At 42.4% G+C, this 13369-nt stretch overlaps 1 protein-coding gene across 1 annotated transcript in view; it reads right to left on the bottom strand.

Moving 5' to 3' along the window:
- Window positions 1-11874: 11874 nt before the first annotated feature.
- IFT140 (intraflagellar transport 140) overlaps window positions 11875-13369 on the bottom strand; it is a 164866-nt gene continuing 163371 nt past the window's right edge. Inside the window, exon 30 of the mRNA XM_040356657.1 lies at window positions 11875-13280. Within this exon, the coding sequence (XP_040212591.1) occupies window positions 13077-13280 (204 nt within the window). The 3' untranslated portion in view covers window positions 11875-13076. The remainder of the gene's footprint in view (window positions 13281-13369) is intronic.

Raw genomic sequence — 13369 nt, 5'->3', positions numbered from 1 at the left:
CCGCCCGGCGCATTTTTTTTTTACATTGTTTACCTTAGGCTTTTTCCGGTGTAAAGTTACCCCTGCTATATAAGGTGTATCCTATGTTAAGTATGGACGTCGTTCCGCGTCAAATTTTTAAAATTTTACGTCGTTTGCATAAGTCGTTCGGGAATAGGGCTGGGCGTAATTTACATTTACGCCGCAAAGACTCATTGGTTTCGACGTGATTTGGAGCATGCGCACTGGGATACGTCCACGGACGGCGCATGTGCCGTTCAAAACATCATTTACGTGGGGGTCATGCTTTATTTACATAAAACACGCCCACCTCTTCACAATTTGAATTAGGCGCGCTTACGCCGGCACATTTACGCTACGCCGCCGTAACTTAGGACCCAAGTGCTTTGTGAATACAGCACTTGCCTCTCTAACTTACGGCGGCGCAGCGTATATGAGATACGCTACGCCTGCCTAATGTTAGGCACGGCTATCTGAATCCAGCTATATAACTTTTGTCAAAACAATTAATAAACGCTTATTGCAATTTTTTTTTTTACAAAAAATATTTAGAAGAATACGTATCGGCCTAAACTGAGGGAAATGTTTTTATATATATTTTTGGGGGATATTTATTATAGCAAAAAGTAAAACATTTTTTTTTTTTTTTTTTAAATTGTCGCTCTAATTTTGTTTACAGCGCAAAAAATAAAAACCGCAGAGGTGATCAAATACCACCAAAAGAAAGCTCTATTTGTGGGAAAAAAAGGATGTCAATCTTGTTTGGATACCACGTCGCACGACCGCGCAATTGTCAGCTAAAGCGACGCAGTGCCGTATCGCAAAAAAGTGGCCTGGTCTTTAACTGGCCAAACGGTCCGGGGCTTAAGTGGTTAACAGTGTGTTTTGCTACAGGAAAATAGAGGAAACAGGTCTGAATTCCTTTCCTCCGCAGCAGAGATGTGACCAGGCGGCCATGTTGGGAGGAGGTAGGAAGATGCACTTCCCTTTTCATGTTGTTTGACTGGATAGCTCCATCCTGGACAGAGCGTGCTGGGGAAGGAAAGAGCGGGACTGGCAGAGTCATGAAGAGGACACACTATATTAAGCCAAGCTGATCCCAAGCAGAAAAGGCTAAAAATACACAAGATCATCTTCTCATGACTCTGAACACAGGGCGTCTCCTCCTGGCAACCATTGATGGGGAGACACCTTACCTCTAAACCAGGCCTGTGCACTGACATCCATTGGCCCTTTGCAGGATATTTTTAATATATTTAATAAGGGATGATTTGTAAAAAAAAACTGGAAGAAATAAAATGTTTGGAAATAGCAACTTTTCAATTCGTATGGGATTTTTGGACAGGAAATCGGCTGTGGGCTGGGAAATATTTCCCCCCGTTATACCAACCTAAAAACTGAGGCACGGATTCAGATACAATAGTGTATCTATCGGCGGGCGTAACGTATCTCAGATACGTTACGCCGCCGTAAATTAGGGCGCACGTTCCGTATTCAGAAAGAACGTGCGCCCTAAGTTAAGGCGGCGTAACGTATGTGGTCCGGCGTAAGCCCGCGGAATTCAAATGTGGATGATGTGGGCGTGTTTTACTTAAATTAATTGTGACCCCACGTATTTGACCTTTTTTTTTACGAACGTCGCATGCGCCGTCCGTGAAAGAATCCCAGTGCGCATGCTCGAAATTACGCCGCAAATCGCCAATGCTTTCGACGTGAACGTAAATTACGCACAGCCCTATTCGCGAACGACTTACGCAAACAACGGAATCAACGGAAAATTCTACGCTGGCCCGACGTCCATACTTAACATAGGATACGCCTCATATAGCAGGGGTAACTTTACGCCGGAAAAAGCCTAACGTAAACGACGTAAAAAAATGCGCCGCGCGGACGTACGTTTCTGAATTGGCGTATCTACCTAATTTGCATATTCCTCGCGTAAATCTACGGAAGCGCCACCTAGCGGTCAGCGTAAATATGCAGCCTAAGATACAACAGTGTAAGAGACTTACGCCGGTCGGATCTTAGGGAAATCTATGCGTAACTGATTCTATGAATCAGTCGCATAAATACGACCCCGCAACCGGAGATACGCCGTCGTAACTGCTATCTGAATCCGGGCCTGAAAGTGTTGACACATACAATGCAGACACTCGGGTTCACCCGCACATAACACTTTTTCCCCTTAGATGGATGCTCGTTTTGTCTAGGGGAATCGGCTAGTTGTTTTAAAATATGAGCTGTACTTACCGTTTACGAGATGCATCTTCTCCGTCGCTTCCGGGTATGGGCTGCGGGACTGGGCGTTCCTATTTTGATTGACAGTCTTCCGAGAGGCTTCCGACGGTCGCATCCATCGCGTCACGATTTTCCGAAAGAAGCCGAACGTCGGTGCGCAGGCGCAGTATAGAGCCGCACCGACGTTCGGCTTCTTTCGGCTACGAGTGACGCGATGGATGCGACCGTCAGAAGCCTCTCGGAAGACTGTCAATCAAGAAGGAACGCCCGCTCCCGAAGACCCATACCCGGAAGCGACGGAGAAGATGCATCTCGAAAACGGTAAGTACGGCTCATATTTTAAAACAACTAGCCGATTCCCCTAGACAAAATGAGCATCCATCTAAGGGGATTGTTTGAAAAAATTGTTTTATGGGTGAACTCCCTCTTTAACCACTTCAGCCCCGGAAGGAGTTACCCCCTTCCTGACCATAGCATTTTTTGTGATTCGGCACTGCGTCGCTTTAGCTGACAATTGCGCGGTCGTGCGACGTTGCACCCAAACAAAATTTACGTATTTTTTTCCCCACAAATAGAGCTTTCTTTTGGTGCTATTTGATCACCTCTACGGTTTTCATTTTTTGCCATTATAAACAAAAGAAAAAAAAAAAGAGCGTAAATTTTAAAAAAAAAGCAATATTTTTTTGCTATAATAAATATCCCCCAAAAAAACAAATTTCTTCCACAGTTTAGGCCGATACGTATTCTTCTACATATTTTTGATAAAAAAAAAAAATCTCAATAAGTGCATATCGATTGGTTTGTGCAAAATATGTAGCTTCTACCAAATAGAGGATACATTTATGGCATTTTTGTTATTATTATTACTACTAGTAATGGCGGCGATTTGCAATTTTTATCGGGACTGCGACATTATGGCGGACACTTTTGACAGTATTGTGGGACCATTGTTATTAATACAGCGCTATAAATAGCCACTTATTACTGTATAAATGACACTAGCATGGAAGGGGTTAAACACTAAGGGGGGATCAAGGGGTTAAGGGTGTCCTAGGGTGTGATTCTAACTGTGGGGGGGATGGTCTTACTAGAACATGACAGAGATTACTGCTCCGGATGACAGGGAGCAGTAGATCTCTGTCATGTTGCTAGGCAGAACAGGGAAATTAAAATAGTAAAAAAATCAGCGCAATATACAGGTAAAACACAATCAGCAGCTATGCACTAGGATTCAATTTATAAATTCCTTAAGAGTCAATGTAAAGTAGATAGTGCAGCGCTAGAGGAAAAGTCCAAATAAAGATCATCCAGGTGATTCTCTTATAAGTGACTGACAATATGAGGCATGCAGGTGATATAGCGTGGGTTAGCAGGAGACCTCCACCAATAGTAACAATGGCCGCTCACCTCACTGATAATAAAAAAAATCGCTTTCCCATAAGGGTCAATCCCAGGCATGTAACAGCATAATCCAAGCAGGAAAGGAATACATCTCAGGTAATATCAGCATGGATGGCAGATCTCAAGTAATATCAGCATGGATAGCAGCCATGGAATCCGATGTAAGAAAAACAAAACATAGTGTTTCTCCGCAATAACCAATATAACATTTAATAGTGAAAATACACTTACATAAAAAGCACTATATCCAGTGCTAGGAATCAAATGCAAACAAAAACGCACAGCATGGTCCGATAGATGGCAGCGGGTGACGTCACGTACTTCCCTACCGAACGTTGCGTCCCAGGGGCGGGACTTCTTCAGCGGATGTAGGGAAGAGGAAATGTGCACCCAGTTATATACATGTATGTTGCTATGGAGAGTAAGTGGCTACAATGCAGCATATGGACCAAAAAGGTCTCTAGCTACAGGGCAGTGTGTGGGACAAAAAGCTCACTGGCTACGGATCAGCATGTAGGACAAAAAGCACCGCAAAAAAACAGAAAACAAATCACTTACTGCGGCGATCATACCTATTCAAATCTGTCAGCAGAAATATGCAAGGGGAGAGTGAATATTACTTAAAAGACCCGGAATACATATGTTTAGCAACGACAAAGAAAACATATAAAAAATATAAAAATATATAAATATACAAAAGTCCCATTTAGACAAAATGGAAGATAGAAAAAACAGGGCTGCATAATCATGCAGACCAGTCAGTACAACACATGAGGTCAACCGCTGCAACCATCGGACAAGCAAAAACATAACATTAAAACAATGTAAATACAAATATTAATTATGGACAATGTTATAAAAATATATATATTTTTTTTAAATATATGTATCTGAAAACGCATGTCAACGATCGGATATAAAACAATTGACATCAAAGTCCACATTGAAACAATTTAAATACAAATATTAATTATGGACAATGTTATAAAAATATGTTTTTAAAAAAAATATATGTATCTGAAAACGCATGTCAACGATCGGATATAAAACAATTAACATCAAAGTCCACATTTAACCCGTCAGGACAAAGAACATGGGTCTCATGAATCCAATAAGATTCTTTCAGAACAGGGAAATGCCTTGTTTACATAGGCATCTCCCCGTTCTGACGCTCCGTGACACGATCGTGGGCACCAGTCGGCCATCGAGCCCGCGGGCACGTGATTTAAAGGGGTTGTAAAGGTACAATTTTTTTCCTAAATAGTTTCCTTTACCTCAGTGCAGTCCTCCTTCACTTACCTCATCCTTTGATTTTGCTTTTAAATGTCCTAATTTCTTCTGAGAAATCCTCACTTCCTGTTCTTCTGTCTGTAACTCCACACAGTAATGCGAGGCTTTCTCCCTGGTGTGGAGGTTTGTGCTCGCCCCCTCCCTTGGACTACAGGAGAGTCAGGACGCCCACTAACACACAGTAAGGATTTCTCAGAATAAATAATTGTACCTTTACCACCCCTTTAAAGGCGACGTACAGGTACGTTGCTTTGCGCAGCCGTGCCATTCTGCGTGAGCCGGTCGACAAGTGGTTAATATAAATATTTCAGCGACATATAGGTCCACTTTCTCAAGGTGACAGACATGGAACAAAAAATGCTAGGACATAAATACCCTCCCCTGATAGCCTTAATTGGTATACAGTGGGTATAGAAAAGAATCACCCCCGACCCCCCCAAATAATCAAATTTTGTTGCTTTGCAGTCTGAAATGAAGACACACTGTTTGTTTTTGTTTTATCCAGCTGTATTTACTCAGTGCAATTTATAACATCCAAGTGAAAGATAGAAACACCAACATGTCATAAAAAAAAAAAATTCAAAAACAGAATCACTGAGTTGGAAAAAGGATCACCCCCTCCTAAAATGAGTTTAGAGAATGACACAAATATTAATTTGCAAAGTCTGCTGCTTTAGTGTTTTTTAGAAAAAAAAATCTGATTTTACTATGATAGACTTAAAGCGGAGGTTCACCCTTAGAGGGCACTTTTTAGCCTTAGATTCCTGCTCGTTTTTACTAGGGGAATCGGCTAGTTGTTTTAAAATATGATCCGTACTTACCGTTTACGAGATGCATCCTCTCCGTCGCTTCCGGGTATGGGCTGCGGGAATGGGCGTTCCTTCTTGATTGACAGTCTTCCGAGAGGCTTCAGACGGTCGCATCCATCGCGTCACGATTTTCCGAAAGAAGCCGAACGTCGGTGCGCAGGCGCAGTATAGAGCCGCACCGACGTTCGGCTTCTTTCGGCTACTCGTGACGCGATGGATGCGACCGTCGCAAGCCTCTCGGAAGACTGTCAATCAAGAAGGAACGCCCGCTCCCGAAGACCCATACCCGGAAGCGACGGAGAAGATGCATCTCGAAAACGGGTAAGTACAGCTCATATTTTAAAACAAATAGCCGATTCCCCTAGACAAAACGAGCAGGAATCTAAGGGGAAAAGGGCAAAAATTAAATAAATGGGTGAACTCCCGCTTTAAAGGGATTGTAAAGAATAAAAAATTTTAAATAATAAACATGTTATACTTATCTCCACTGTGCAGCTTGGTTTGCACAGAGTGGGCCCGATCCATGTCTTCTGGGGTCCCTCGGCGGCTGTCTCTGGTCCTCCCCGCAAGAACTCCACACATTCATGCGAGAGAGCTTGCATGGTGTGGAGTCCTTGCGGGCGTGTTCCGTGATACAGCGAGCAGCTATAGCTATATGCATATAATAGCTATATGCATTAAGGTGAAAAAACTTTTACCTTTACAACCCCATTGAAAATCTATGGAATAACTTGAAGACTGCACCATCAAACCTAACTGAACTTGAGCAGTTCTGCAAAGAATAGTGGGCAAATATTGCAAAACCTAGATGTGCAAAGTTAGTAGAGACAAATCCCAACAGACTAAAAGTTGTAGTTAAAGTAAAAGGTGGTCCAACAAAATACTGACACAAGGGGTGATCCTTTATTTAAAAATCAGTCATTCTTCTTTTGAATTTTATTCTGATGTGTTGGTGTTCTATCTTTCACTTGGATGTTATAAGTTGCACAAACACCGTCTCCTCTCAGGACAGCAGAGGGGGCATTCAGTAAGCAATAAGTATGGTATAAATATGGTATTAAAGTTCCACCCATTTTTTTATGTTTGTCTGTGCTGCATGCCCTAATCTCATAGTGTTCAGAATGGACAATTTGTATTTATTTTGTTGCTTGTAAATACCTTTATTTTGTAGTCCTTCATTACTTCCTCCTCCTTATTAGGGCAGCACAGTGGTGCAGTGAGTAGCACTTTCGCCTAGCAGCAAAAGGTTCGCTGGTTCGAATCCAAACCACGACACCATCTGCCTGGAGTTTGCATGTTCTCCCTGTGCCTGCGTGGGTTTCCTCCGGGTACTCTGGTTTCCTCCCACACTCCAAAGACATGCTGGTAGGTAAATTGGATCTCGTCCAAATTGGCCCAGTATATATGTGTGTATGACTGTGTGTCCCTAGCGTGTCATGATCCTACAGGGTAAAAATGACCGCACCAGCCAAGCAGATACTGGCTGGAAAAAGCGCCCAGAGGCGATTCAGTTCGCATGCGTTGCGCTATACATGTCATTCATTCATTCATTAGGCCTAGGCTATTAAGTCACAAGGCTATTCGCAAGGGTTTCTGGGATAGGCATCATGTATCCCAGTAGTCCTTGCAAATGGCCTATTTGCATAGAGAAGGGGTGGCAACTTCCTCTGACACTCCCGTTGCTATGGAAACCTGACTGAAACCTATTGCATCGCTTGTGCAGCACTGAGCATGTGCGAGATCTGCAAGGCTGAAATCCAGGAAGTCATACAGTCTGGCTTCATGATGCCCACACTTAAGATGGCCACGGTCTATTTCTAGATTATAAACTAACTAAATGCTGTAACAACCTAACAAAACGGACCTTAGTTTACAGACTAACTTTACTAGAATACATTAAGCTTGTGTATTACAGGGGTATTTATATTTAAAAAGTGAAATTGTGGGTGGAACTCCCCTTTAATAAAGGGCAAGTGTTTTTCATACTGCACCATGAAGTTTCTCTTTTTTATTACCATACTTATTGCTTACTGAACGCCCTCTGCTGTCCTGAGAGGAGACGGTGTTTGTGCACTAAGGATCCCAGCAATTCATCTTTGATGTTCCGTGAAGACGACCAAAGGCTGTTTTCTGCTGGGTATTGACCTCCACGTTTGGAGCCAGATGAACCATCCTGTATGTGCTGAGCTGATTTGATCTCTGTAATGGGGGGTCCATCTGTTCCGGTAAGCGGCCATTTATCTACCTTATATCAAAGAAGTGTCTAGATTGGACGATTAACAACATCTCTGTTTCCATGTCTGTTTGAATGAAAATCTGCAACCTATTCGCCATAGTGTCACACCTTTTGTGGACTTCACTTTTTGTTTTTGTTACTTATGTGGACTTCCAAGTTTTCACTATTTATCAGTATCTTTTTTAATTTTGTATTTTATGGACTTGAATGACCAATTATCACGAGTGTTGAGGGTTCGGTGTAATAACACTGCTGTTTGTTCCTTTCAGATTATTTTCACTGGTTAACTCCAAGGAACCAAATCTAATATATTATTTATATATATATTTTTTGCAACACATAATTTTTTCTTTACACTCATTATTTTGTGTTACATCAGTCGCTGAGATATGCGACCTTCAGGTTGCGCATTAATATATATTCCTTTTCACATTACTTAGCTAAACAGCAGTCTTTATAGTGAGTATGCGTACACCGGCCAATATAGGGATCAAAATTTGTCTGATTCAGCAGAGACCGGACATATTTTGATCCATGTGTGAGCAGGTTGGTTGTACACAAGTCAATCTATCACTCAACTTCCAACCAGCATGTTGGAAAAATTTCTCCCGATCAGCGCCGCCAGCACTAGCCAGCTGATGAATGTATTCTGACAGCGGGGAAATCTCTTCACTGTCAAAATAAATTGATTAAAAAAATGTGGATGGAGGAATCGAGTAATTTTCTTTCGTTCTACCCATTGGTCTATACCATGACTGGTATGGGGCCAGCCTAAGATGCTTTTACCTTGATACCCACATTCATTTCTAAAGCCCTGGAAAATTCAAGGCAAGCATCAACCTCCCCCTTGCAATTATCAATCCCCCGAGTCTTCCCACACCCCTAAGTGGTGTTGCTCGTTAAAGCTACTGTCCACCAGAGTATATTACAGTCTGGGATGGCCTGATGTATGCAGGCAAATTCAGGTTGGGGAAAAAAGAAAAGCATGTGGAGGCAGGCCATGTCTCTATAGACACTGCTGCAGATAACTTTATTTTGCTCCCCGATGATCTTTGTGATGTAGGACTGCTGACCATCATGGTCTCTTCTGTCATAAATGCTTCCCTCTGCCTGTCAGTGGTAATGTAAACTGAGCCATGCATGCACAGCTTAAGTCTCATACACACGATCGGATTTTCCGTGGACAAAGTACAGGACTTTTGTCTGAAGGGCGTTGGCCGTGATCTTGTATTGCATACAAACAGCAAAGAATTGTTGGCCGACAAACATGAAACTACGTGGTTTTTTTAGCTCTTTCGCGCCACCCTTTGGGCTACTTCTGCTAATGTTGTTTTATGGTTAGCATTGGTTCGAAGCATGCGCGTTTTTTGCCGGTGGACTTGTGTACGCACGATCGAAAAATCTGACATCACACATTTGTTGTCAGAAAATTTTAAAGCACGCTATCCAACATCCAATTCCGACAACAATTGTCCGATGGAGCATACAAAAACATTATCCGACAACATCCTGCCATCACACAATTCCCGTCTGAAAATCCGATCGTGTGTACGAGGCTTTAGAGTACATTGACGGCCATTCAAGCAGCAAAAAAGCATGAACCTGGAGGGAAGAACAGAAGAAGACGGGAGCACTCAAGCACTGATAGAGCAGCACTGGAGGGCTTTCCAGGTAGGTCTGTCAAATGTGCTACTATTTAGGGCTTTATGACATTTTCCTTCTGTGGCCTGAAATTACCGTACTGCTGCTTTAAGTACCAGAATGTTGCCCAATCAAAATGGCCTGGCATACGGAGAGTGGAATGAAAGCTGCTTCAGGTTTGTGCAGGTAACTCTAGGGCAGAACGAGCGGCGTGCTGACGTCATCACCCTCATTCGCTTGATCTCCTACGGACGGGTTTGCCTGTTTAGCGTCTGGCCGGCGCAACAGGCTCAAGGCTTGTCTATATTTACAGAAATGTGAGTTCTATACTGTTTTTACTATTTAAATAAATCATTGTTGGTTTTACGATATGTGAGGCTTCTCCTTCCTTGCATGAATGAATTGCCAATGAGAGAGAGTTATCTCTGGAGCCCATCTGATGGCTTATTACACTGTGGATGCAGCGGATATCATTTCTCGCTGGGTTTATTACATGCTGAACTCTGTCCATTAGGACCATAGGATCTGGTAAGCAGACTATTTGGCTAATGGTGGTGGATTCACGCAGGGTGCGATACGGCATCACAAGAATGCAGTCATTTGGAGTGTGCACGGGTGTTTAATACATCACACAGATTTATGGACTTTTTATGTAGTTAATTCGATAGACTTTTCACAGTTTGTGTCACCATTTATTCAATTAACTGGTTCACATGTATTTTTCTTTTCCTTATAAGTTCAATTTAAGCATTTTTGTTTTTATTGTTTCACGTTTTGTACCAATCTATGATATATATGCACGACACGTTCCTTCAGTGGTATCCTAATTTGTATAATTGTATATCACCAGATATCTTTGTGTGTACCGAATTTTGATTCAGTGGATACATTATAGGGCTTTACTTATTATTTATTTACTTTATGGGTACAGTCCTATTTGTTTATTTGTCACATTCTAGTGCTAGTACACACCGTTACATAGCACTTCATTTGATTTACCGCGACTATTTATTTTTTCCATTTTTTTATACTGTTAGTACACAGATTAGTTGCTGCTTACTATCCTAGCTTCATGCTATATATTTTGTAGACCGACATAGCGCAGTTGTCTCCCAAATTTTTACACTGACACAAACATGCCATCATTTAATGATACACATAATATTGACTTGTGTAGTGAGGCAAATCGTGATATTGGTGATTTTGGGGGGAAAAAAAGTCAAGGTAGAAAACTTACTCAAAATCATTTTTTATTTACATATGTATATAAATACTGTATACATTACAAATAATTTACTCGTTTAAAAAAAATTAACAAAAAACATCTCTTTGATTTAGTATAAAAATATGTATAGGCTGGTGCTTAATCTGGAAGTTTGTTCACTGAGTGACCGGCTGAGCGGCATGCAGCTGTGCAATGTGGAGAGTTGTCAGGTTTAGACTACAGAGAGGCCTCTGGAACACATGCAGGTAAATTCCATGAAGAAATGCAATAAAGTACAGACATGATGTGGGATGTGTAGTCACCACAACCACCAAGCAACCCAAAGCTGAAATCTGATTGGAAGTCACTGGTCTCCACAGCTTGCATCTTCCTTTACTAAATGTTCAGTTAAGGATGGAGACTTGCAGAAAGGCAAAGAAAATCTGGATTATAAAGGTGCATGTTCCTGTTCTAGAATGCTATGGTGGTAATACATACCCCAGGGCTGTTCTAGAATGCTATGGTGGTAATACATACCCCCCAGTCATGTTCTAGAATGCTATGGTGGTAATACATACCCCCCGTGATGTTCTAGAATGCTATGGTGGTAATACATACCCCCAGGGCTGTTCTAGAATGCTATGGTGGTAATACATACCCCCCAGTGATGTTCTAGAATGCTATGGTGGTAATACATACCCCTAGGGCTGTTCTAGAATGCTATGGTGGTAATACATACCCCCAGTGCTATGAATCACAATATAACGTGTACCTGTCAAAACATGCAGAACATGGCCAATCTTTTTGCAAGATTTAAATATCGTGTCCTCGGTTCAGTATTCTAGGATGTTCAATTCCCAAGGGATTTACTAAGGCCCCTTTCACACTGGGGCGGAAGGTGCGCTGACAGTATAGTGGCGCTATACCGTCGGATTTGCGGCGGTATTCAGCTGCTAGCGGTGCAGCTAGCGGCCGAAAAAGGGTTAATACCGCCGGCAATGCGCCTCTGCAGAGGCGCATTGCCGGCGGTATTACCGCACAGTTTCCACACTGAGACTGCAGGGCAGGAGCTGTTCATGTGATATTTAGGTGCTATTTTTAGCGCTAAAACGTGTAAAAGGGGTCTTATTCAGAGGAAACCTGTACTAACAGAAATTGGGGGAATAAAATGCTAGTTGCCTGGCTGTCTTCGGCTTGGATACTTCTCGAGTCACTGACCCAGAGCTAGCATGTGTCCTCTAATGTCCAAACTGATGATCCACACAGTTGCCCAAAGTCAATGACTCAGGAAGCATAACCCCCCCAAGTGCCCCCAGAGCAAGCCGCCTGCCCCTGAGTGCTCCCAAGCATGCAGAAGGTTTCTTTACCATCTGCATTTTACTCTGACTGCAGCTGTCATAGAGCTTCCCTCTGTACAGGGCAAAATAATAGCAAAAGTGACAGGTTGGCTTTGTAAACAAATCCTTTACGATAACTATGATTGACTGTAATGGTGATCATATAAATCCAAAACCAATAAGAGTGATTCCTTCAAACTAGGAGATTACACTATTGAGTATTCCTAGTTCCACAATGAAAATAGAATAATGTTCCCTCAGCACGGGTTATTATGCTAAGGAATGTTATTCCGCAGACTGCAGGTATAAAGCAATTAAAACCAATGGATCCCAATGACAGCCAGGCAACTAGACACAACTAAATTAAGTAAGGTGTGGTTGACTAATGCCCAAAGGCTCTGACTGATAGGTGGCCCTCAAGGACTGGAGTCATGCATCCTTGTGCTACTCTGTTGGACATCAGAAGGCTGGACACTTGTCAGAGCCTTTAAAATGCCATAGTGGATGATTGCTAGATTCCAACATTCTTGGTCTACTTTATTAGTCCATTCTGGTCTATTCCATCCCCGCTCCAAAGGTCAAATGATAAGGTCCAGTTCAGCAAGTCTGAATGGTGTGAAGAACCTAGGCACATAGAAATGCTGTGGAGTTAATTTGGGGTTGAATGGCATGGGCCACTCTAATCTACTACAGGGATCATGCTGCTGAGCGACTACAACCTTTTACTATATAATCGCCCTATATGTAACATCTTGGAATCAATGTGCTAATTACCAGACTGCCAACAAGAGGTTAAAATAGCCAAGGTAAAAAAAGAGAGAAACTGCCCATGTCTTTACCGCTAAAATATTATTTCCAAGCTATTTCAGTTCTGGAATGAAGAGGTTTGTGTACAGTATATCATGCATGGCAGGAACAGGTTAACCGTCAAAATAGATATCTGGTGCCTCTTCCACCTCCTCGCTGTCATCCACACTGTTGTGTCGCACGTGCTCAGATGCTGGCTTGTGGCTCAGTGGAATGGAGAGGGCCCGATACACGGCTTCCACTGTGCTCTGGGATACATAATAGGTCAGGTTGACAGATGGCATCTTGGACCTCATTTCCTCCAAACAACGGTAGGCCTGGTCAGAGGGAGAGGACATGTTAGATGTCAGAACTGAATTTTCTACAACATAGTGAACCTTGTCTTGAAACTTAATGAAAAGTAAAT

Source organism: Rana temporaria, chromosome 6, assembly GCF_905171775.1.
Source record: "Rana temporaria chromosome 6, aRanTem1.1, whole genome shotgun sequence".
Taxonomy (NCBI): Eukaryota; Metazoa; Chordata; class Amphibia; order Anura; family Ranidae; genus Rana; species Rana temporaria.
The sequence above is the reverse complement of the archived record's forward strand: the minus strand, read 5'-3'. Positions and strand labels throughout refer to the sequence as shown.